The following is a 27,255-nucleotide window of genomic DNA, read 5'->3' on the forward strand; positions in this document are numbered from 1 at the left end:
GGGAGTGGTTACTGTTTACTGCTTCCTTTGTTTTCAGGAAGCGAGCTGTGTGGATTTTTTTTTTTAAGCTAAGGAAACCAAACAAAAAGCAAGAACCCAGCCTTTGAAAAGAGAGGATGCTGTCCTCAGCAGCAGGATAATGAAGCCTGCAAGTTCTTTCATAACTCTGTGTTCCAGAATAGGGAACACAGAAGGGAAAGTCTGTGGCTGAAATAAACAACGCAGCCCATAGTGGGAAGAGGACTGTTCTCAACTAGCCAGTATCTAGTCTAGTCTATTGCCTAGAGGACACCCTGCCCTATCTGAGTGTGGAAAAGCCGTTGCTCTCTATTAAAATGCACACGTGTAGGAGAGGAGGGATGAGGGAGGGAGAAAGGAGGGAGAGAGGAGATGATAGGTCTAAGGATCAAAGTTTGATCTGAATATCCACTCAGTGCCAGGAACTGTGGTAAGGGGTGTGCAAACAGCTGAGACACATTATTTCAGCCTCAAGTGGCTTGGCATCACCAGAAGCTGGCGATCATGGTACCTGGTTTAGCACATGCAATAGGGAATGTACCCAATCAGAGAAAGAGCTACACTGAGGGACAGAATCAAGGAGAGCTTCCGGGAGGAAGCACAGGAATTGAGCTTTGGCAGGCAAAGGAGAATATTTCAGTCGCCAAAGCAGCAAGTGGCTCATCAGGCAGTCATGGGAACCTTGCGGGGCTTGTTTGCACCTGAGGGGAGTGACATGGTATCTTGCTTTTTTACATCTCAGGGCTCTAACTGGAAAGCGGGGAGAGCAGAATTGAGGTCTGAGCACATCTTTATTAAGCCAAGTAGAGTTTCCACTTCAGCCAAGGGAGTGAAGTTAGAGTCTTTAAGCAAGGAGAAGACATGACCAGACTCATAGTTTGGAAAAGTACTGAGACAAGGGTCAGCTGATGAGTTTTGATGAGCTAAGGAGCTCCTTGGAAAAAGAAAGAATTAAACAATAGCGATTTAAAATACAAACCCAGAATGCTCTTGAATGGCTTCATTTAGAACACTGCCACAAGGCAACGGTTCCACTTGGGAATTTTCAGTGTGGGAAAGCCCTCATGTTGTTGTTTTTGTTTTTTTTTTAAAGCTCCCCTAAACACTGCGCTGTTTTTATTGCTTTGTATGAATGCAGCTCTGTAAGTGGTTCTCTGTGGTTTCTATGACGAGCATTAGAGAATGAGTCAAATCAGGCCAATGAGCAGGAGACTAAGAAGCAGGCGTGAAAGATGCCATCTGAGGGCTGTGTGTGTGTGTGTTAGGGGTGGGGGAAAGGCCGGCAGTGAGGGCCCTCCTAAATTTTCTGGTAAGACATTTGGCAATGCAGAATCACAGCAGAGCAAACCAGCTGAATCCTGTCTTCTCCTTGTCTGGACTGACAGGTGATGGAAGTGAGAAGGATTCTCAGAGAGAAAGAATCAGGTTCTCTCCCCTGATGCCTAAGACTGGGCTGTAGCTGCAAGGCACAGCTGAAACCCGGGATTCGATTAGCTGCTTCTTCCTACAGAGCAACTGGCTTGGGGAAATGAGTCGAAAGGGTGCTGAAGGAATAAGTTTCTGGTTTTTTGTTGGTTTTTTTTGTTTGTTTTGTTTTTTTTTTCCTTGAAGTCAACTTCAGCAGGAGATATGTAGAAATAAACAAACACTTATTATACAACTAAGGCATGCCACAGTCAGTGCAATTAATGGCGACCAGAAAAGTAGGCAGCAGAAGGTAAGAGCAAGAGGAAACTAACTATGAATAATACAGGGAAGATGTGAAGGCCTCCTCCACCTAACAAGCCCAGGTAAGCGAAGGACAACCCAGTGTTCAATAATCTGACCTTTCAGATGCCAAGGACACAGTCCGTGTGGAAGACATATGTATCCAGTCATGTTAACAAAGGCACAGGCTTGGGGGCAAGAATGTTCACAGTGAGGCCATTTGTAGGTACAAAGCTTCGGGAGCAGCCTAAGGGTCCACCAGCAATAGATGGGTAAACAATGCAATCAGATTATGTGGTGAAAATGAACTGCAAAACTGAGCACTCCAACACAGGTGACCCTCCCCAGTGTAGGCTGGCATAATTATGTTACCATAAAGTACACACTGATTAGTTCCTTTAAGTGGAATTAAGCATGGAAAGAAAAAATGCATGCAGAAAAATATTAACACAAACAAGCAAAGGAAGAGAATGATGAAGATCAAAACACAAGACATTTCCTTCCACGGGTAGAAGGAGGAGGTGGGGCAGGGAAGGCCAAGGTACAGGGACTCTGGATTTCTTAAACCGGCTGGCAAGGATAATGTCGTTCACGCTCATCTGTCTTACCTTTCACAAGCATTATTTCTACTGAGCATGCATTAAATATTTGATTTTAAAAAAGGAAAAAAAAAAACCCTGCCTATTGATTCTGGCACACTCACAGGGATCTACAGAGATTTAATGCTTTCCTCTTTTCCCAACATAGGGATGATGAGGTCCAGCCCCCTGCCTCAACACAGTAGGTGGGAAGGACACACAAAGACCTACTGAAACAAAGGCCGAAGCTGGAAGTCCCCTTGCACAGCAGCTTCAGGAAGGCAGAGCTGCCAGAACCTAAACCTTGGGACTTTGGCTGCTGTGTAAAAAAATAAATATTAGGAACAAAAATAAATACTGAGATCTCCACCCTGGACATCCCAGGCCCAGGAAGCTTGCTTTCTTGTTTTGAAGATCGCCTGCTGCTTGCTGACCCTAAGCTCCTCCGTCTCCCTTCTTTGTTTCCATACGTTAGAAATTCAGTACAACTGAAAAGAAATTAAAAGGCTGGGTGCTCTTCATTTACTGTCAGCAGGGATGACACAGATCATTGCTGAACCAGGGAGGGACTCAATGCTTTGGAAATAATTCAATACTGGAGCCAGGCATGGTGAATTCAATAATTCACCAGGCACGGTGGTGCACATCTGTATTCCTACCACTGGAGAGGGAGAAAGGATTTAAGTCTGAGACCAGTGTGGACTACGTAGGGAGTCCCTATCTCCAAACAGAGGGAAAACCCTGAAAGAGAATAGCTTCCTCAATTTAGACACATTTATCAATAGAGCACCTCATAGAAGAATGAATGGCAAACATCACCTCAGCCCTCCCTGTTTCTCATTTCAATTGCGACAGTTTCCCTGGTCACAGTGAAATAACTGGACACACAGCCCCAGGTCAATCTGATAAACATTGCTGAAGTAATTTAATCACTTGAACTTTTAACACATAATATCAGTGAGCAGCCCCATGAGCTTAGGGAGGGGGTAGAGGGAAAGGATGGAGCTGGGGGAGGGGAGGACACTTCCTGCCTTGTGAAAACAGATTAATGCTGGGAGGCCCTTATACCAACAAGAGAGGCAAATGCCACATGTTCACCAGGCGTGGAGTAGAGTGCAGAGTGATCAATGAGCATCATCTCAATAATCACAATGACAAGTCTTCCTGTGAAGTTTTCCTTTTCTGTTTCAACTCAATTATTGAGTGTATACTGAATAATTAAGGGGGAAAAACAGACCAGAGATGAACACCTGCCAGCCAGTTTGAGAACTCTAATGTGTCACAGGTGAGGACCCACTTGGAGGGCTAAAGAACCTGAAGTCACACTGCTAGAGAGTAGAGCAAGGGCCTAAACAGGCATAGCATGGTTTGGCTAGACGCTGTCAAAAGGTTCCAGCATTGAAGGCTTTGTCCCTGGTTGTTGGCTCAGACCACTGGGGAAGCATTGGATCACTGGGACTGGGTCTAAACAGAAGTTAACCTACTGAGGAGTTTGAGTCTGATGGCACCACCAAGAGTATGGGTCGAGTTGGAGAGAGCAGGTCCCTGGGTGCGTTGAAGGATGTATCTTGAGCCACTGCTCCATGCACGCTGGGTCTCTGCTTCCCAGGGCGCATGATCTAAACAGTTCCTCTCTACACTGTATGCCCTCTCTTGTCATGCTCTGCCCAACCATAGACCCATAAGGGCAGGGACAAGTGAGCGTGGCCTGAAACCTCAGAAACAGAGAACCCAAGTATTGCCCTTCTCAGTGGTTTCTCTCAGATATTTGCTACGAGGAACATGAACACATTGAATGTGTCCTCTCAACCCCTACTTTACAAAGTTACCAGAGCATGCTAGATTACAGCAGTAGACAGGATCACCAGAGTGAGAATTTACTTCACTGCCTCTTAGCCTCCAGTCACCGAAGCTAGGCTGCCATTCGGCTTTGGGAGAGCCTATACATTACTCCCAATAATTCCATACAGCCTACACATGGCTCCTCGCTCCCTAATCTTTTGTGTGTAAGTGTCATAGGCCCTCTCTCTATCTGATATAACCATAATGGTTTAAAATGGGGGTAGGGATAGGCTTTAGTATCTGCAAGGGGTTGATTCCAGGACCTCCTAGAAACAGCAAAATCTATGGGTGCTCAAATCCCTTGATATGAAAGTGTCATTGTGAACACCACATACGCACACCCTTTTGAACACTCTAAATCCCTTGTAGATTAGTTCAAATACTGCCATTCCTTACTTTCTTTTCACTTCTGTGCCCAAATACTTGACAGGAAGACACTTAAGGGAAGAAAGATTTGCCTCTGCTCACAAGTTCATGATGGGTTAAGGCATGGCAGTAGGGTCTGCTCCCTCCCCTGGCAGCCTGAACTTGTCAGGCTTACATCTCCTCAGAGCAGGAAGCAGTGGGCGGCTCTGGGTCATAAAGCCCCCAAGGCCACTGAACAACCTTCTAAAACAGCTCCACCACCTGGGCAGAGCTCGCATCCTGGGTTGTAGGGCATGTTTCTCAGAATCACAACATTCCCTCCAAACTGAAACAGGAGGAAGGGGCAGACTCAGCCACTGAAACCCAACCTCAAAGACCGAGTGTCCCTGCCCAGCAGTACAATTCTGGGGGTGGCGACCCTGACCATCGAAACCGCACAGGGAGACTTCCAGTGGGAATGCCTGCAAGCTGCATAGAGAGCTTCAGGGTTGTGGTTTGGGAGCTGCACCCCTGTTGGCATGGAATTTCTAGTGATGCAGCTGTTTTCTATGTATCCCTCTTCCTAGTAAGTAACCCCAATAAAAAATTTGTTTCACCAAATTGATCATTGGCTTGATTATCACATTGGTCTGTCGGTAAATAGGTGTGTGTGTGTGTGTGCTGCATCTCCCCAGGAAAAGTCAACATATTCAAACACATGAACCTTCAAAGCCAAACTATAACAAACACTCAATACAATGTAAATTTTATGTGAATAATTTTTGTACTATATTGTATTAAATAAAAATAAGAAAAAAATGTCTACATGTTCTGTGAAGATGGAGGTTATCATAACCATATTTTGTTCCCTGTTGAATTCATAGATACAGAACTAATGGACACAAAGACCCAATTGTGCACACACACACACACTAAAACATATTTACAGATCACAAATGAAACTATTGTAATGAAATAAACAATCTAGTAAGACGTAAGCTTGCAATGCGATGTGTATGTGTACACATACATTACTTTACGTTAATTTAATCTGAAATTATTGGGTCTTGTAAAGTTGTAACTTTAATGGTAAGCATAAAAGCCATTTCCAGACTGTCTGTGACAATTAATCTGATATGAAAATAGCTCTCTTCTTTCTGGAGAGGTAGCCAAAGATGTTCAGTACCACTGTGATTTGTTGCCTACATTCAAAATGAAAGGAAATGCCGAATTTCATAATTCATAATGGAAGGAAATACTATTTCAGCAAAAAGGGTGGTAAAAATAAATATGTATTTTTCCCCTTTAAGTTCAGTGACCTCTTGAATCCAAAGCATAAAAGACCCTAGTCCCAGGCTAAGCTTTATTGACTAACTGAATGAAAATATTAAGTTTACTCATTAAAAGACTACACAGACTAAAACAATAGACATTTCTCTCCTTTGGCATAGAGATCTATCCATCTCTTAAAGTACTGAACCAACAATGAATAGAAGTGAATTCTCTATGACCAGTGACTGGTGCTTTTGTTGAGAACCAACAGTCTGGATGGTATTTGAAGCAGATTCTGCCTGATATAATTCCTTCTCTGTCAGAGAGGAACATGGGTGCATTATTAAGATCCTTACACACCAAATCCATATAATTGCAGCACAGAACAAAACTGCTAGCTTTTGAGAAAGGAAGCTGATGCTTCGAATAAATAAGAGCGTTTTTCTACAAATCTAAACCACCAACAGCCTCCCAGTGATCTGAGAACAAGGCCTACTTGTAAACTGACGATGAATGGCAAGAACAGAAGGTGAAAGTTTAGCTTAAGTTCCTGGCTGAAGGTTTCAGTGAATCAAGGCTGTAGTGTGCACCCTACTGGGGAGGAAGACCTGTCTCCAGATGTGATGCTTCTGATTAGTAGCGGATGTTTTAGGAGTAGAGCTGTGCAGAGTCTCTGATTTCCGGCTGTAAAGCAGTCAGTAAAATAGACCATGATTTAGCAAGGTCTTTGTGGATCAGCGGAAGTTTTTCCACACACAAGCCACTTGAGGCTCCTGCAAGATGATGCCATGGTGGTGTCAACAGGAACAAATGAAAGCCTAGTTTCTGTTTTCAAATTATCTGCTATCCTTTACCCCAAGAAGAATCTGATCTTTCTGTGGGATCTTCTTGACAAAGACAACACAGCAGAAAAAAGCATTTTATGATTTTTGACCGTACCTTAAAAGGGCAGGACATCCGTGAGTCTCAATTTGACAGACCTGCTGCTATGTTGTAAAGAGGTTCAGGTTAGAATACTACCTAGGAGAGAGAGTCAGAGAGGCAGAGACAGAGTGCGCCCTGGAGCAGGAACCATGCTTTAGCCAAGATCCAGATAGATACAGCTGTATGTGTGACCTCAGCCTACCCTGTCTGAATCAGAACACCCAACCAAGTCCAATCTGTCCATATGCTTGTGATAAATAATAAACTGTGGCCTTACGCCACTGAGTTCTAGAAGCATTTGTTATTACACAGTAAATAACAAAAAGAAAATGAAAAATGTTTACTGACAAGTCTTAGCCAATTCTTTTTCTCAAGAGACTAGAGTTCCTTCTACCTTACATTCTATGAATTAAAAACCAAGGTTTAATCCATTTTTCTTTGCTTCTTACATTAATTTCTTGTTAGCATTCAGAAAAGGGTTCATTATTATGACTTTCTTTTTTATTTTTATTTTTCTTTATTAATTACACTTTACTCACTTCGTATCCCCCCCCCCCCCGTGGTTCCTTCCCTCCTCCTATTCCAATCCCTCCCTTTCTCCACCCTCTGCCTGCATGCCTCTCCCCAAGTCCACTGATAGGGGAGGACTTCTTTTCCTTCCTTCTGATCCAAGTCAATTAGGTCTCATCAGGAGTGGCTGCATTGTCTTCTTCTGTGGCCTGGTAATGCTGCTTCCCCCTCAGGGGGAAGAAATTAAAGAGCAGGCCAATCAGTTCATGTCAGAGACAGTCCCTGTTCCTATTACAATGGAAATGCAAATCAAAGCGACCCTAAGATTTCACCTTACACCCATCAGAATGGCTAAGATCAAAAACTCAAGAAACAACACATGCTGGAGAGGTTGTGGAGAAAGGGGAACCCTCCTCTACTGCTGGTGGGAATATAAACTTTTACAACTACTCTGGAAAGCAATCTGGTGCTTTCACAGACAACTAGGAATAGCGCTTCCTCAAGATCCAGCTATACCACTCCTAGGCATATATCCAAAAGATTCTCAAGTACACAATAAGGACATTTGCTCAACCATGTTTGTAGCAGCCTTATTTGTAATAGCCAGAAGCTGGAAACAGCCCAGATGCCCCTCAGTGGAGGAATGGATGCACAAATTGTGGTAGATCTACACAATGGAATATTACTCAGCAATAAAAAACAAGGAAATCATGAAATTTGCAGGTAAATGGTGGGATCTGGAAAAGATCATCCTGAGTGAGCTATCCCAGAAGCAGAAAGATGCACACGGTATATACTCACTCATACAGACATATAATATAGGATAAACCTACTAAAATCTGTACACCTAAAGAAACTAATCAAGAGGGAGGACTCTTGCTAAAATGCTCAATTCCTATCCAGAAAGGCAAAGAGGCTGGACATCAGAAGAAGGAGAAAAGAGGGAACAAGTCAGGAGCCTGACACAGAGGACCTCTGAAAATCTCTGCCCTGCAGACTATCAAAGTAGATGCTGAGACTTATGGGCAACCTTTGGGCGGAGTGCAGGGAATCTTAGGAAAGAAGTGGGAAATAGTAAGATCTGGAGAGGACAGGAACTCCATAAGGAGAGCAACAGAACCAAAAAACTGAGCACAGGGGTCTTTCCTGAGACTGCTATTCCAACCAAGGACTACACATGGAGATAACCTAAGACCCCTGCACAGATGTAGGCCATGGCAGTTCAGTCTCCAAGTGGGTTCTATTATGACTTTCATACATAAGAAGTACTATACCTTGCTTGTGTGAATACCCCACCCTGCTATCAGTCTAAGATGGAAGAGAAATTGTGTACTGAGAGCTTGGACAGATTATCATACAAACCAAAAAAAATGACCATTTCCTATATGGTCTCATACAAACTACCCATTCCCACAGTCTTGTCCTCCAGGACTGAGAACAGCCATGTGCAGTACCTGGCAGCAACCAGGTTCAGTACTGTGAGACCCTTGTTGAGGGATATAGCCAATGGAAGTCTGCATCTGGCAGTGCCCCCAGCCTCGAGCCTTTCTCAAGATGATGGTCACCATGACCTGCCCACATCTGGTGGCTGTTTGGACCCATGGACTTTTTGACCCATGAAGGACATTCTTAGGAATATATTCTCCCCAGAGCTCCCTTCTGGCTTGTCTGGCCTGCATTTTATTTTTATCCTACCCTATTTTCCCACTCCTACCATCCTTGGTCCTTAGTACATAATCTCTAAAGTCCTTAACACCTTTTGGTGACCCCCAACTGTAGTTTCCGTGATGTATTATTTTTCTGCCAATGATTTTTATCAACAAAACAAAGAACCTTCCCAGGTCTGGAAGACAGAGACACAGAACCCAAGAGTCAGGGCACACCTCTCTACAGAAGGGGGACTGGGTAGGGATAAAGATTTTTTTTTCAAACCAGGGTGTCCCTGTGTAGCCTTAATTGTCCTACTCATTTTGTATACCAGGCTGGCCTTGAACTCACAGAGATCCACCTGCCTCTGCCTGTGCCTCTGCTTAGATTACAGGCATGTACCACCACACCCAGCTAATGAAGATCTTTTTTAAACAAATGCTATAACAAAGCCAAGACACATTTCTGAGTATTAGTCTACTTCTGGTAATATAAATATAGGTATATTTGCTCTGAATGAACATTTCATCTTCTCTCACCTAGTCCAATGTCAAGGTTGTAGGCGCTGCTCTTTGTCTCCTTTGATCATCTCAACACTTGCTGAAGACCTTCTGGAGTTAACTGTCTATAACGATCTCTCACAATATTTCAATTTTGTTTAAAAAAATAAATAAATTGTCAACAGGAAAATACAGGTATGGGGCTTTGGTATTTCCTGGGTGGACTCTCCTTGGAAACATTCAAATTTTCAGCTGACTTTCTTTCCCATTTAAAGGCCATCCAGTGGCCACCCTCTCTTATTTTTTTGTTTTCTAAATTATGTGTAGTCACAAAGAGGAAATTAAAGTTAGAGTTAGCTTCAAAACAGTACCACTAGAGATCTGTACTGGTTCTTACCTTCTGTTGCACATTCTGCCTTCCCCCTCCCCCTAAGAGGTGCTCTGGCCTTTGAGGAACAAAGTCATCTATAGGATCTGGATGTTCTGCCAAGCACTGTGGGCATCACCACTGCATAGGTACCCCACGCGCAGGCTTGCCACCTCAAGCCTGCTGACAGAGGATTGCATCCCACCCCGCTCCACTGTCCTCACAGCATTTAAGTACACCAGAGTGTAGTGGAAATCTCTAGGTGTGCTACCCAACATTATATACTATGAATAGTCTTTAAAGCATTGAACAAGTTTCTTGGGTGAAGCTTCTGGTTCCTTTCTCATGAATTAGTAACTATACATTACTAAGTAGCAACAAGGATTCCATAAACTCAGGGTTAAAGACGTAAGAGGCAATGCGCAGCTCAAGGACTTGCTAATGCAGGAGCACTGTCAACCATCCTGAGCTTCTCCTTTCGCCCTGGCTGCATCCCTAAGGGATAACTGTTTTGGCTCTGAGTTTGCAGAACAGGTAACCAGCCCACCAGCTAAAAGTAGCCAAACTAAATTCAAACCGGGTTTATCTAGGTCGACAGTCTGCCTTGTGCTCAATAACCACACGACCTCTATCCAACAGCACCACTCTGAAAGAGTCAAGTTCCGAGCCACTGTGCTCCTTCCCTTCCTTCCAAAAGTCAGGGCATGTTGCAGAAGTCCCCAAGACTGTGGCAGACCGCATGTCTGAGGACTCGTGACCTAGGGTCACAATAAGCTTGGCCAAGGCTGTATGAGAGGGGCCAGGGGTTCTTATGGCAGCGGGGAGGACGGGGACATTAGCAGCTTCCTGTGAGCTTCACTAGCTTTTAAGGTGACAGGAGCACACAGTGGGCAGTATCTCTCTACCAGGAAACCCATCTTCTTGGTTTGGCCATTCCAATGCTTAGTTCTTCATCTCCACTTTGAGCTGAGAAGCAAGCATCAAGCAGGCAGTCTCATGAAGGTGATAAAGCATGTTCTCACACTAAGGCTTCTAACTAGACCCCTTGTTTCCAGGGTCCTCCTGACCTAACCTCACCCTCTTGCTGCCATTTGAATCTCCTCTTGCAGCTGTAAATGTGTCTTTCAAATCTTTCAGTGATTTCCAGTTGCACAAATAACAGAACATACACCCTTGAGTCCACCACTGATCTCCATGACACCCTTCCAGTCTTTTCCCATCTCTCCTTCCAGTTCCAGACCATGAAGCAATGAGCTCTGCCTACCTCAGCTCTTTTATCCAGGTCCCCACACACATGATCTCTGCTTACTTAGCCACTTTCAATATTTGTTAGTTTATTAATATCACAGGCTCCTAATTAGGCCTCTTCTTAACACTGGATGAAGCTATCCTCACCATCAATTCAGATCTCCGCCCTTCTGGGATTCTGCTAATGCTTTAATTAAGGCAGCCAAGTCTACAGTCTCCAATGTCTCCTGTCCGAGGACACCACTGTGATCCCATCTTTCCAGAAGCAGGCAGGAGGTAAGAAAACATAGGCTCTATGACCAGGACTCTTGGAATCCCGTTTCAGCAATGACAAGAAATGGGGAAAATAAGAGAGCAGGAGATGGTCATGATTTGAACGAGAATGCCCCTTGTGTATCTGAACACTTGGTCCCAGTTGTCAGCACTATCTGAGGAGGTTTGGGTGGTTCAGCCTTGCTGCAGGAAGTGCATCATTAGGGGACATGTGGTGAGATGTAAAGCCTTGTGCCATTTCAAGTTCGCTCTCTCTGCTTCCCACTTACATTTGAAGACCTGATCTCTCATCTACTTGCTCTGCTCTCCATGCTGGCTGCTGGCTGCCACACCCCTCTGCCATGATGAGCCCTTACACGTCTGGAACCAGAAGCCCAAATTAACTCTTACTTCCATAAGTTGCCTTAATGGTGGTATTTTATCACAGCAACTAAGCCAATACAGAGACTGTTTAACTTCCGGTACTTGGTGTTCTCACCTGGACAGTGAGATCTGCGTTCCAATTGTAAAATGCTACCTAGCTGAGACAACCCGTCCTGTGAGCCTTGAATGAATGTGAATTGATCCTGACTCTGAAAATGTAAAATACAAAACGTACGGCTAGCTGTAATCAGGTAAATTAGATTTATTAATTATGCAAGACTCATGTTAACAGACTTCTCACTCAGAAAAATCAAACAAAGAATGAAAACAGGTAATTCAAGCTCTTGTTTCAATGTTTACATGAAGAATAATTAGTGTCAAAAATATTTTTAGTAATAATACAAAAGCAGAATGATTAAATTACTTTCTTCGAGACTTTTAGCTTAATGAAGTTTAAAATAGAAACACGTTCCTCAAGCACTTCATCAGTGTGGCTGGAAACCTGATAAAATGTTATGTATTTCTCGGAGAGGAGTCAGACCGACCCCGGGGAAAACTATCCTTGGGGACAGGCCTAGCAGTGCAGGCCTGTGATGCTATCTGCCAACAAAACTGAGGGAGGAAGGTCACAATGCAGTGAGACCTTCTCTCAAAATAAAATAAAACGGGGCTGAGGAGGTAGCTCAGGGGCAGAGCCTTACATCTGTAAGACCCCAGCACCGAACCCAACAAAAACCAACAAATCATTCTTGAGTTGGCATGATAGCGTGATGACCTCAGCACAAAATGGCCCACCTGTGGCAGAGTAGTGAAAACCAATGCGGATCACCAACTTTCACATTTGGAAAAGGACCAGAGAGATCTCAAATGCTGCAGCAGCAAAATGGCCTTGACCTGACTACAAGCTAAGAACGGCCATCGAAAAGGACTAAGGCTCTGTGGCCCAGGTCTCACATTAGGCCCAAAGTAATGTCAGCAGGGAGGCTGCCATGCTCATGATGTGCCTTTATCCTGGCGATCACACATTATACATAACGTATTTCCCTGTCTCCCTCCATCCACCCCTCTCTCCCTGCCTCTATTTTCTTTCTAGATAGAGATGGAGATTGAGATGGGGGGGATATAGATGGTGCAGGAAGATAGATAGATAGACAGACAGACAGACAGGTAAATAGATAAAATGACAGGTGCACAACATGTATGTGTGGAGAGAATCGTGACACATTCCACCCTTGTTTCATTTATTTTCACTGTGTTTGTGTACATGTGCGTGTTTGACTGCAGAAGCACCCAAGAAGGTCTTAGGACCGTTTCTAGTTGTTCGTTCTTGTCTTCTACCTTGCTGAGGCAGGGTCTCTCTTTGTGCTACCCTTCTACGTACCCCCAGGCAAGCTAGGAGATTCTCCTGTCTCTACCCCCCGCCCCATCTCCCAGGAAGGGCGCTGTTGTTACAAATGTCCACTGCCACATCTGACGTGTCACATGAGTTCCATGGTTTAAACTCATATTGTCAGGCTTGAGAGGCAAACACTTTTTACCCACTGAGCCATCATCTCTCCAGGCTCCTTCATTTCTTGCTAACTGAACACCCTTGGACATTCAGGAAAAACAGATATTTCACATTTTTGTTAGAGGCCATATTAGAGATAGATAATTTACTCCAAAGCCTGCTCTGTCCTGTCCAGACATACGGAGGCATTGTTGCCCCAGGCTTCATAACCAGACCAGGCCTACTGCTTACAATGCTGCAGACACCAAAGACTCGCCCTCTCTGAGCAGAACACACAGAGGGACAGAGAGGCATTCTCCCTCGGTCTTCTGAAGGCTTGCTGAGGCTGCCTGTGGCGCACAGAGAAGCTGGGGTAAGCCTCCTTCCCTCGGTCCCCAGTGCCCCACTAGGAAAGCTGTCGCTGCTGAAAGTGGACATTTTAGGTGTCCATGTGGAGACAAGTCTTCTTTGGGTTTTTGTTTGTTTGTTTTTATTGTTCTTTAAATTAGGAGACTGTGGGTTCTTTCTGATGGATGTACACACATGCTCTGTCTTGTCTGTCTAATGTCCATGGCTGAGGTCAGCTTTCTTCATCATCAAGTGCTTGGCATTTGCACTCTATTCCCATAGCTGAGCCCCACAGAGAATGCCTTTGCTTACCTGGGACCTCCCTTCCTTCCTCCAGTCCTTCATCTCCAACAACCACCATGCCCCGTCAAGGCACTGAGCAGCGGGAGGGGAGCAGCTCCCAACATGCTAAAATCACAACTGCAGAATGCAGGTTCCCTGCTGTGAGGTAAAGGCAAACCCTCCCTATAGCAAGCATATGGGCCTCCTGCTTCTTCTGTTCATCTCTTGGAAGCCAGAGAAGTGCCACTGTGTCTTTCAGTATGTCTTGCTTTCAGGGAAGAGTCAGATGGCTTAGTGAGATTGCAGCCATGGGTTTCTGGCTGGTGGCCAATCCTTCCTACCTCTGTGACACATGCTGCCCTGAGCGTCAATCTGGCTTCCTAAATTGGTAGATTTGTGCAAGATGAAAGAAGGACAGGTATGCAGTCTCAGGTAGAGCTGCAATTAGCAAAGCTGGTGGGGGTGCACACAGTAACAGGTGGCTGAGGGGACCTGCGTGTGCTTCTGAGACTTGCCTGGCTACGATCATCATGGTGCATTGGAGAGGTACCATCCACCTGCCCTTCATAGCTCAGTGTACATACCTTCCCCCACGCATAAATATTACTATCTAGCTTTCCCGTAGGAGCTGTTTTTGGGTGAAAAAATACTTTCTTAGATCATGAATTCCACTCTTTGTAATTTTCCTTTGTTATATGCAATTCTTGTAAGCAATCCACGTAATGACAATAACAGTAGAAACAGCAACAACTGCTGTCTGTGTAGTAACACAGGGAACCATCTCAAAGGTCCCTGGAAGGAAGGCAGAGGGGATATCTGGGAAGTTTATGATCTAGGCACTAATTCCGCTTCCGGAGATGATACTCTCCTGCCTTGCAGATAGTGTCCATCTCTCTCTGCCATGAAGCATGCTCTCTGGTATCCCCACTTCTAAGCACAAGAAGGACATTAAATAAAGGCCCTACCTTTACGAATTCATTTGCCCTGAGGTCCTATCTCCACAATGCGTTCACATGGTGTAGGGTTATAGCAGTTGGGTATGTGTAAGTGTGCACAAAACTGAGTCCATAGCTGCCAGCTTAAGTGAAATTTTAAAACTGAACAACTGAGTTAAGCAACATGTTAAAAGCAGAATAGAAAAGTATAGTGATTCAGAAGAAAATAAATGTGAAGCATGGGAAAGAGTGTGACACGGTCTTCATTTCTGGGTTTTTTTTGTTTGTTTGTTTGTTTTTTGGTTTTTTTTTTTGGTGGGGGTTAAATATTTTGGGGATCTTTTGGAGATTTTTCTTTATTTCTTTCCAGTCTAGGGACCAAACCTAGGGCTGGCTGAATACTTAACACCTAAACACTGTTGAAGAAGAAGAAGAAACAGTGAATGACCAGCCTGTGAAGGAATAGAGGCTGATAATTCTATAAATATGACAAACAAACAAACCACAAACTCTTAAGCTTTAGTTTCCAAAAGCTCAAGAAATACAGGTAGGATGCATACCCAGTGTCTTAGTTGATTTCTGCTGCTGAGCCAAGGACTAAGGTCAAAAGCAACATGGAGAGGGATAGGCTTACTTCTCCTTACACTTCCTGTAGCAATGAATCACTGGGGGAAGTGAGGGCAGGACCTCTAGGCAGAAACCTGGAGGCCGAAAGTGACAGAGAAGCCACGAGGACCGCTGCCTGCTTCCCTTGGCTTCCTTCTTTGCTTTCTTATGCACCCTAGGACCACAAGCCCACAAGTGTCACCACCCACAGTCTGATGAGGCAGGCAAGTCTGATGAGGGCATTTTCTCAATTGCCGTTCCCTCTTCCCAGATGCCTCCAGCTTGTATCAAGTCGGAACAAAACAAAACTCACTCAATGATGACAACAACAAGGACACACAGCTTAGTAGAACTGCTGGAAAACAGCACACAGGAAATCTTGAAAGATGATAAGCAGAACAAAACAAAACACAAATCACCATCAAAGCAGCATCAAAAAGGTTAATGTCTTCCTGAATGAGGATTGAGCAGATCTGATAGGCTAGGGTCAGATGGAAGGGGAGGAGGACTCCCCTATCAGTGGACTGGGGGAAGGGCCTGGGAAGAGAAGAGGAAGGGAGGGTGAGATTGGGAGTGGACGACGGAGGGGGCTACACCTGGGATACAAAGTGAATAAATTGTAATAAATTAAAAAATGCATTTTTTAAAAAAAGGAGAAAAAAAGACTAATGTCTGACTTCTCATCAAAAGGGTGCAAGAGAGGACTGAAGTCACAGCCTCCAAGAGCTAACAAAAGAAAATTAAAACCCATTTCGTGAAACATGGCCTTCCCAATCAAAGTCAGCATCCCATTGCACCATATATGAACTTCTCAGTCAAAGGCAATAGCTTTCCCAATCAAAGGTGACAGAAGGACACTTAAAAGCAAAAACAGAGAGCATGTCGCCAATGTACATTTCTAAAATAAATACCTAAAGAATTTTTTGAGGGAATCAAGAAATGCACAAAAGACTGACGTTAGCTTACAGGTTAAATGTGTATTGAATTCTCAATGGGTACTGGTTGGATCAAAAACTGTAAATAACGCCTGTTTAAACAAGACATAGAATTGTGGGGTTTTTTTGTTTTTGTTTTTTGTTTGTTTGTTTTTGTTTTCGTTTCTATTTTTGGTAGCAAAAAAAGGTGAGTAGGTAAAGACTAAAATATTCTGAGGTTCTCATATTCATGTGAAAAGCAGTAAAATTCTAATTTATATTAGCATTAAGTAAGTCTAACATTCATATTGTGCTAGTATTGTTATAAAACATTTCAAAAGAATAAAGAAATAATAAAATGACACGAAACTAAAGGAAACAGAAATATACAGCCAAAGGAAGAAATAAAAAACATATAACAAGACGGTAGATTCTAAAAAAAAAAAAAAAAAATGATTACATTAAGTGCAAATATTTGACTTCAAATTTAAAATATTGTCAGGATACACAAAAACTAAAACCCTTTATAGTGTATAAAAGAAGTATATCTTAAATATGATGCCATAAAATGACAGAAATGGAAACAGTGATAAAAAAAGGCACTCTCTTGTACATACTTTCAAAAGAAAGTTGGTATGGTAACACTACTATCAATCAAGTCAACTTTAAGATGAGAGGCATTACTGCAAACAAAGAGGATAGTTCATGAAAAAGGGGAGATTTAGTGCCAAGAACATGCCACAAGGAGTCTATGGCTGTATGCAGTGAACAGCACAAAGTAAAAGAGAAACGGAACAAGCTTCAAATATAGGGGCAGATTTTAAGAGATCTCTCTTGTCAACTACGGGCAAGAAGAGGTAGAGAGTTGGGGAAAGAAAGAAAGAAAGAAACAGGAGAGGGGAGAGAGACAGAAAGAGGAGAGAGACAGAGAGAAGACAGAGAAACAGAGAGAGAAGGGAGAGACATAAACAGAGATAGAGAAGACAGAGAAATAGAGGGGAATTACTCTCCCCAGCCATAAAGCCTAAGAAGTACAATGACCAGCAGGTTAAGATACACCCAAGAGGGTGAGAGTCTTTTTTTTTTTTTTTGCTAACCAGCAGCCATCTAATTGGACTTAGAGCCCACTCAACAGTTTTATAAACCTAACCAAGTACCCATGGCTGGTAAAGTCATAGACCTTAGAGAAGAACACTCTGCTGCCAACTCTCTAAACTATTACAATTACCAACTACATTCTAAATATTTAACTTATATCCACAGATAAATGTAAATTTGATCCCTCACTGAGGAATAATTTTGTAATATATGGAGACATCACAGAAATCCGTAAGTGATCAAATGTAGAGGACAACTGTGGGATATCCATTGACAACACAACACCTACACCTAAAGTTCAGGGAACATTGTAGAAGAGGACATGGAAAGGCTTCAAGAGCCAGAGGACCAAGACATCTGCTTCCAGATAGTGTCTTCTATACAAGACAGGGAGTTACAATGGTGAAATTAGCAATATGCTCACCTAAACAATGACAACACCAGTTGACATTTCAACATAGATGAAGGAGATCTCACAAGGCCCACTCCTGAGGAAGAGCTGCAGTCAGTTAGTGGCTACTGAGAAAGGCTGAATCTGTCTTCCCCAGAGTTGAGCCTTCCATTAAATCATCCAGTCTCGTGTGATCAGCCTTAATCACACACACATGAGCAAATTATATTTATAGATACATGTGTATATGTGTGTGTATAACAATAACTAAAGAAGAGTGAATTTGAGAGGGTGTTGGGGAACACAGGAGTTGTGAGGGAAGTGATGTAAATTCTCAAGATAGTAAGTGTAAAATAATGTTTTTAAAAGACCTTGATTGACATAAAATCATTACAACCAAGAAATGAAGAATGCAATTGCTTTAAAAGTATACAGAAAATGTTTGCCAAAAATAACCACTTTGAGGGCCAAAAAGCAAATTTTAAATGGTTGAAACTGTAAAGGATACATGGGCTTCTAAACCACAAAGCTACAATAGAGTATATCCCCTTCTGCTTAAAAAAAAATGCAAGAATGAAACAGTCAAAATGCTTGAAAATTAAGCAATACACTTTGAAACAACCCACTGGCCAAAGGAGATAAAAATACGATGGAAACTGTGAACACTTTAAATCAATAAAACTATAATGAGTCTTTGTGTAAACTTAAGACCAAGCTTAGCACGCATATGACATACATTGAATGCACATATAAAGTGAAGGCTAAAGGTCTATCTTTTAAGCCTCTGTCTTGTGTGTGTGTGTGTGTGTATGTGTGTGTGTGCGCATTAGTATGAAGGTGTCAGATCTCTTGGAACCGGAGTTAAAGACAATTGTGAGCACCCACATGGTTACTGGGAGTTTTGAACCCAAGTCCTTTGAACGAGCAGACAGTGCCCTCAACCACTGAGCCATCTCTCCAGCCCCCTTAAGCCTGTCTTAAAGAATTTAAAAAAAATAGAAAAAAAACTCACAAGAAGATAGTATAACATGATAGAATCATAAATAATAAAATAAGAAACAAAAATACAATGGAGAAATCAACAAAGCAACATTATTTGTTACTTGAAATCAGTAATAACTTTGTTATGGTTCGGCAAGAGAGAAATAAATTACTAATGGTACATTCATCCTCTGTTAGAAAAAGTGAATACACAACTTAAAATCCTTTCTAAAGGAAACTTTCAGGCTCAGATGGTCTCGCCCAGGCAGTTCCCTAACACTGAGAGATATTATTGGACACTGGAACAGGAGATGTTCACCAAGGCATGTTATGAAGTCCACAAAGGACTGTCTCACAACTCAAAGACAAAAATGAAGAGAAAAGAAAGTTCCAGGAGTCATGCTTAAGCCCCAAGTGGAGGTCAACAGCAGGAACAGCTCCTGAAGGATTTTGTTCTCCTTAGCTCTCCACAAGGTTTATAAAAACATGTTCACAGATGGTGGGAGGAAGTTGCATTGAAATTTCCTCAAATAATTGGTCAAGCTCCCTTTGACTCCCAAACAGACTGGGATTTTTCTCAGGATTCTCCACTTTGAACTTTTCCAGTGTTTTATTACATCTTCAGCGATGCCTAGACTTTTGTCTGCCTTGACAAAAGTCTCAACTTTGATAATGGCCCCCTATCTTCCCAGTTGAAAGAAGGGTTGTATAATACCCATAGTCTCATATTGGCTGTTTTATGACTTTGCTTAAGGACAGTCATAACTTACAGGTCTTTGTGCTCTGTGTTGAATCCTACCAACCCACTCCCAAGACCTGTGTGCCCCAACTGTTTGCATACCTGGTGGAATTTATCCGCTTGCCGCACGTAACCAGCCACTTCATTATCAGAGGTGAATATCTTCCAAATCTTCTTTTGAGCCTGTTTGTATTCCTTGGATCCATTCCACTCCATGGCCATCAAGGAACGCTCTGTCAGGGCAGCTGCCACAATGATATCCAGTTGGCCATTGTAGAGCAGAACCTGAAATGAGGTCCAGCCCTCAGCAAGTATGGAATTCAGAAGAGAAAGCAAGGGGCACAGTCAGGGATAGAGGGCGAACCTGAATCAGACATGGGAACTTAGGCTTTGGAGACGGTGTCCCAAATCTGAAGCTCACTCACTCCCCACAACCTGAAGGAAACTCCAGTCCTGTCTCAGCCAAAGCAACCTTCCAAAGTTAACTCATGATAACCAATAGATACTTGGGCCCCAAAGACAAAGGTTTTCTTGGTCTCTGTGTAGTGTTGATCTCTTCAGTCTCCAATTTGGCCTGAACGGAGACCTTTCACTGAGTCCTCAAACTGGATTTCACCATTTATACTATCTCTGCCTTCATGATTCAGTCTTCTTAAAAGGTTTAAGCACAACTTAAAATTCCTGTGTGTGTGCTCGTGCGAATGTGTGTGTGTTCATTCAGGCATGAACAACCGACTTGGCTGTCTAAAAGGAGGTTACATTTTAATAGAACTAAGGAATATTACACTTAGAATTTCATATTGTTCAATTCTCCTGTCCTGGTTGCAACTATGGTTTCTGCAAATCCTCAAATCCACTGACTCCAAGGTTTTCTTAAGAAGCCCCTCCTAGGGCTTCTTTGTCTTACGATAGCCACTCACGCACAGCAAGGGAAGGCCTTCCTTTCCAAAACAAATCTTTCCCTCCCACATGAATGGATACCATAGAGAATGCTGGAATGGCTTTTTCCCACCCTACACAGCTCACAGTTTATATGGAAAGAGTTTAGAAATATGGATACTTTCTGTCCCGGGTAACCCCATTTTGTGAAATGAACTCTAGAAAACGAAAGAAAGAGAGAAAACTAAAATTCATATAAATAAGCTTGTTGAGTCTCATTATAACCAAGAACTTAACACAGCTCAGCACCCTGTAACTGGTGAGCAGTGACATGCACAGGGGCACAGAAGTTCCATGGGATGTTGTAAAGTCTGAAGTATTTGCTTGAGCCAGGAAGTGAGGTGGGATACGCTTGTCATAGATTTGAAACACAGATGCTGAAAGTAAAGCATAAGCCATATTACAATTATCTTCCTCAATATATACACAAATACACGTATGTAAAATGAAAAGTCTGGAAAAATAATGTGGTTCATTAATTTACATGATAAACACCTGAGCCACTTTCTCTGTTTTCTATGCTTCTGACATTGTTTTCATGGTATTAACATGATCATAATTATCATAAAATATTGTGCCATTTTAACCCAAGGAAGCAGTTTTGCTAGACTCTGTGCAACCTTTGATCTACCTTCATGTTCTGTTTTGGCCTAAGTGGAGATATTTGGTTCAGTCTTCAAAATTGCACATCAAGTGTTTTGCTGTATATGTTTCCATCTCTGCATGGCACATGCTTCTAAAAGGCTTAAATGTAATTAAAAAGCCCAGGACTTTGACACGCTCCTAACCCTCAAACAGAGGTGGGATAGGATTCAGGCTAAGATGAAAGAGTCTGGGGCCTCCACCGCAGGAACCCTCAGCCTTTCATGTTGCTCAGCCACCATCACCACCCCCTCTCCTACACAGGAACCCAAAGGGAAAAGTCCTTGATAGATTTAAGGTCATTTTTAAAGATCTGACTCAACTGAGCAATAAAATATTTGCATTGTTTATACAAAACATTGCCTCAAAGGCTCCTAGTACTTATGGCCTGGGCAAAGTCTTGTACAGCTGTTTCAGCCAGAAGTATGGAAACAATTACATGTGATGGGTACCAGTGAACAAGGATCAAATGTCTCACCATTTTAGGAAGGCCTTATTATGGCTTATTAACAAAGACAATCACGAACAAAGAAATTCTCTTTCCAGAGTCCGATGAGAAGATGCGGATTCATTAGCAATTTACCAGGATGACTGTTCATCTGGGCTGCCCATGGCCATGCTATGAGCTAGCATCTTCTCCCAGAAGTGTCACTGGAAGCTGCTTTTTAAATTATCACTGCATCTTAAAAACCAGAGCAAGATCTTTTTGCTGTTGTTCAATTGTTTCTTTTTGCATTCTTAAGGGACAATAACAAAAAGCACAGCTTACAGGCTTATCTGAGGAGCAGTCTTGCTGCACATGTTTGCTGCTCTGAACTGACAGCCCACCCCTGAGCTGCTCTGCTTATTATTCCAAACTCTTCACAATCAAGAATACCAACAGTCTGGAAGACGGCAGTGCGGAGCCAGGATGCAGAATCCTTTATGTGAAGTGGTCTCACTTGGGGCTGGAGGAGGACAGGGGGACAGGAGGGCAACACAGATAGCCTCCCTTTTCAAAGCAAGGCAAACACTTCATTTCTAAAAGGCACACAGATCAAACGCAGCAAGAGAGAATCGAGTAAATGGTTGTGAGCTTCCTGGTTGCCAGCTTGGCTTAAGCTTAAGAGAGGTCTACATATTTTTGCTAAAGCTTGCTTCTGCCTTCCAGAGACACCTGGCCTGCAGGTTAGTGAAGTCAGGGAGGAAACGCCTGCCCTGAACATGAATGGTACCCGCCAACAGGCGCGGGGTGCAGATAGAACATGTCAAGAACAGCAGAAGCCTGTGAGCCGCACGCTCCACCTTCCTCAGCTGCTGCACTGTGACTGCCGCTGCTCCTAGACACCAGACTCAAACCGTCCAGGTTTTCAATGTACCTTCACACCAGTCACTCCCTGGGGTCGGGATGGGCGGCCTCTCTCTTTATCAGGCAGCCTCTAGACTGACGGAGTGAGGAAGAGAGCCCAGCATCCACGCTGTGAACGGAGAACACAGGTACATGCGGTCTGCCGCCGCAAGTACCGTGCTTTCTACTCACATCCCAGAGAGACACAGAGGCCGCAGGGCTGTGCCGGGCCCCACATTCCCACAGACAATGAAAGATGTGCACATGCCCTGGCCTTTCCCACACTGGTGAGTAGGGATCTAACGCCATCCTAGATGAATTAGTTTCCCAGGATCAGGGCCTTCGGTGCTAAGAGCAGGAGAGTCATGCAAACTTTCCCATGGAGTGTGTGGGTAATTAAAGCAGCAGAGTCTAGAGGCAAGGAGAAGAGAGAGATATGAGGTTTTAGCTCCCTATCCTTGCCAGCAGTGCATCAAATTAAACAATGAGAAAGGAAAGACAGTTGGCGTTGTTGTCCAGAGTTGAGCCAGGCAGTGCCCTGAACACCTCCGTTCCCCATGCTCCTGCCTGTCAGCTGTGAGACCTACAGGGAGTAAAGGCATTCCTGTAGCATTTCGCTTGTTCTGTGGAGGGCTGGCTGGTTAGCTCAGTAAAAGCAGCTGTTACTGCCACAAGATGGGAAAATGCTTATTACATTAAAAATAAAAAACTCCACTTGTTTATGCTCTGTAATTGCCATGTTTTTAAAAACACATGCATGCTTTCAACTCGACAAAGAATGAGAAAGCATGATGGCAGTTTTCAGGCAGCCAGGGGATGTTCGATTTGTTCTGGCTTGCTCAGTGTCAAGTTCTTCAGTTCACGTGGTTACAGTGCTGTCCTCATGAAACACTGCAGAACGGGCAGGAACACCAAGAGCAAACTCCATTTGACAAAGGATTTGACAGGAGGAAGAACCTGCAAACTTCTAGCGCTACCCATCCCCAATTTTTCATAGGAACGAGGTTAAAAAAAAAAGAAAAGAAAAACTTCATTATAGTTCTTAGAGGTTCATGAAAACTCATTCCAAAACTGAAGCATTTATGAGCAAGCGATTAGGTGATGAAAGTGACAATTGTTTCTTCATCTTTTATTTTTTATAAAAGGCAGAGGGCAGGCCAGTGAGGCAGCTCAACTGGTAAAGGGGCTTTGCCACCAAGCTTTTAACCCAGAACCCAAATGTGGAAGGAGATAAATGATTTCACTTCAGAGTTCTCTTATTACATCCATGTATCCTGTGGCATAATAACCCACGCGTACACAGATACACACATATATAAGAACATAAGTGGAAAAATACAGCACAGAAGTGTTTTGGTCTGTATTCTGAAGGGCCTTCCTCTGCCCATGGCTTTATTCTCACCCCCCATCCTGAGGCAGGGGCTAGGCGTATGGCCACTCTGTTGTTAAGGAAGCCATGAGTGTATGACGTACTGGGTGAATGATGGCTTTTCAAATTCCTACCTGCGGCTCCTTCAGGAAGCAACCCAGCCACTCTCAACCAACAAGTACTGATTCCCACGACTAAGTGATCAGTGTCACCCAAAGCCCCTGAAAACTGCAGGCGAGTGAGTATGAGACCCAATTGTTGTCTCCAGCAACAACCTTGAGCAGCTGGTGCCCCAGTCCTGAGATGTTTCTCTCAGTCACTTGTCTGTAGGGATAAGAAGTCATGGGAGGTGGGAATTACTCACAGATGGTGACAGAGTCTCCTTCCTGCCGTGGAGAGGCTTGCTTTGTTTTTATTGTAATTTTAATTTTAGTATAGATTCATTGTAAAAACCCTTAGTTCCATTATGACATTTCTGTTTCAATATATTATGTGTTCTGCTTATGTTTACCCCCACATCACTGTCTTATCGTCCTTCTCCTTCCTACTTCTCCCTGCTCTACTTTCATGTCGCATGTATGTGTGTATTCGTATATATATATATATATATATATATGTGTGTGTGTGTGTGTTTGTGTATATATATATGAATATATGTGTATGTATATACATTTATACATATATTTATCTATACATCTATAAATATACACATATGTATATAAACACATATACATATAGTGTGTTTAGATGTATGGATACATATATGTGTGTATTGTATATATGAATATATATATATGTATACATGTATAGATGTGTGTTTATATATATAAACACACATCTATACATATATATGTATGTGTATATATATATGTATTTATATATATATGAACTTACAATGTACCTATGAAAGAAAACATCTGATATTTATTTTCTGAGGATAGTTTTTTATAACATGAGTTTGCATTGAATCTATCTTCTTGCAAATGCTAAAATTTTGTTCTCCTTTCTGGCTCAATAAAACTCCATGTGTGTGTATCTATTTCACATTTGCTTTATCTGCACATGTGTTGATGCACATCCAGGCAGAGTCCATAACTTCACTGTTGTAGAAAATGCTTCAATAAACATGGATATACAAGTACCTCTGTGGTATGCTCACTTTGGATTCTTCTGGTTATGTACTTAAGTGTGGTACAGCTGGGCCATATGATAGTTCTGCTTTTAGTTTTCTCGTGAACGTGTATAATGACTTCATAATGGTTGTGCCAGCCTATACTCCCTAAAATATAAAATTCCATCACCAGTACCACCCTATCCTTGCTCACCAGCATTTGTTCTCTGTTTATTTATTTATTTTTATGATGACGATTCTAAAGGGGAAGATGGAATCTCCACATAGGTTTGTTGTTGTTGTTGTTGTTGTTGTTGTGTGTGAATGAATGTGTGTGTGTGTGTGTGTGTGTGTGTGTGTATGCAGAAGAAATCTCTTGTGTCTGTATGGAATCATCACCTGTAAACAAAAAGCTAATGGCTAATGGCCTCTAACTGAGGCAGGAAATAGGAGGTGGGACATCTGGCAGGCAGAAAGGCTTCTGGGATGGAGCCAGGCATGGGACATTGGCCTGTGAAGATGTGAAGGGGATAGATTCATGGTACCTGAGCAGAGGTAACCAGCCACATGACAGAATGTAGGTTAGTATACATATATACTAATATTTTATAGAGAGAGATTATACATAGAGAGGTAATATATATATATATATTAAATAGAAATTATACATATAAAATATAAATTTTAAGTTATGAGCTAATCAGAGAAGAGCCTATATATATTACCTAGGTATTTGAAAATAAATATTTTGAGTCTCATGAGTCTTTATTACAGAAGCTTGGGTCCAAGAAGAAAATAACTCCACAAAGTATATGTGTGTGTATGTGTTTATGTGAAAGAAAGAAAGAGAAAGAGAGAGAGCACTTGTATATGGTATGTGAGGGACAGAGGACAATCCTGAGAATCATTCTTCAGGCACTGTCTGCTTCTGGTTTGTTTTTGTTGTTGTTGTTGTTGTTTTATTAAGACAAGCCCTCTCACTGAAGAAGTAGTGAGGCTAGCTGGAGAGCAAGTCCCAGAAATCTTCCTGTATCCACATCCCCAGTACTGGGATGGCAAATGTCTGTCCACCATTCTATATAGTTTTGGTTTATTTTGCCATGAGGACTATGGATGTTGAACATTTTTTTTCATAGATTTCTTGGACATGTGAACTGTCTGTTCCATTCTTTTGGTTGTACATTGACTGGATTATTTTTTTGGTGTTTAATTTTGGAGTTCTTTACGTACTATAGATATCAATCCCCTGTTAGATGTATGACTGACAATGATTGTCTCCCATTCTGTTTTCTGCCTCTTTATTGTAATGGTTTAATTTGCTGTGCAGAAGCTTTTCAATTTCATGTGTTCCACTGGTCATTTCTTGCTGTTATCTCCTGTGCTACTGGAGTCTGTTTTTGAAAGTCTTTGACCATGCCTATATCCTGAAGTATTTTCCTGTGTTTTCACATAAATAGTTTCAAAGCCCACATGTGTGGTCTTCCTGGGGCTGCTGTGTAATGCCATGAGGTGCATTACACATCTCATGAGGAAGGGACTCCATATGTGTTTGCTGTGCCTGCCCCACTCTCTACTCCCACAGAATCTACTGATGTTTGTGGGGCGGAGAGTCCACTTTTCAGAAGTTCTATGTCATGTTATATGGAATTATCTGCTGTCTTGTCTAGTCGGGTCCACTGTGATTTCCCTTGATAACTACTTTTGATGCCCTGTACTCATTGGACACAGCACCTCAGAGACTGTCACTCATAGTTTCCTTCTCTGCAGAAAGAACTGGTATATAAATTAGGATAAGGGACTCAAAGCTCTTCACTTACAACTTGACTGGTGGGCAAAGGGACACAGGGGACTCTGAGGCATGTACAAACTCTTTATTTTATGTAAATGTCCAAAACCTCTTTGGTTACTTTCTTTTCTCAGTCCTTCATGAGTTTTGAGAATTTTGTGATCTAGTATCTTTCAATCAACACTCCCACTTTTCCAGTGCTAAAAACTACAAAGTCTAGATGCATACCGTTTCATTCGTGCCCGAATGCTGAGACCTGATGCACCAACAGGTGAGTGTTAACCTCACAGAGGTTCTGTGTGCTTTTCTGGACATGGCTGTGGTGTCACCCACACAACAGAGGTGAGAAGCAATGGGATCCCAACACGAAACCTGGTGTGCAGTTGTCCAGAGCTTTGTGTCCCTCTTCTCCAGGGTGCTGGTTTGCTTACAATGACTCAAAAGGATACATAAAACACTTCTAAAGTAAACCTTCATGATCCATGATGGGTTTCAGACAGAATTCACTTCAGATGAAATTCAGACACAGATCTGGAGCACGAGGACACGCACCCCGGGTAAATCTGCACTTACACACACTCCTACTCTAGAGAGACCTACTTTCCCATACTTATTTTGTGCACATTGGTCATAACACCCTCAGTTTTTCTTGAAAGTTGGAGCCATAAACTTTTAAATTATTACTCTGAAAGCACTGAAAAGCC

General features: G+C 42.7%; 1 protein-coding gene across 1 annotated transcript in view; it reads right to left on the reverse strand.

Moving 5' to 3' along the window:
- Cpvl (carboxypeptidase vitellogenic like) overlaps positions 1-27,255 on the reverse strand; it is a 102,435-nt gene that overhangs the window by 10,170 nt on the left and 65,010 nt on the right. The window contains exon 11 of the mRNA XM_055611875.1: positions 19,480-19,662. Within this exon, the coding sequence (XP_055467850.1) occupies positions 19,480-19,662 (183 nt within the window). The remainder of the gene's footprint in view (positions 1-19,479; positions 19,663-27,255) is intronic.

Source organism: Psammomys obesus, unplaced genomic scaffold (assembly GCF_907164565.1).
Source record: "Psammomys obesus unplaced genomic scaffold, mPsaObe1.curated_primary_1811, whole genome shotgun sequence".
Classification (NCBI taxonomy): Eukaryota; Metazoa; Chordata; class Mammalia; order Rodentia; family Muridae; genus Psammomys; species Psammomys obesus.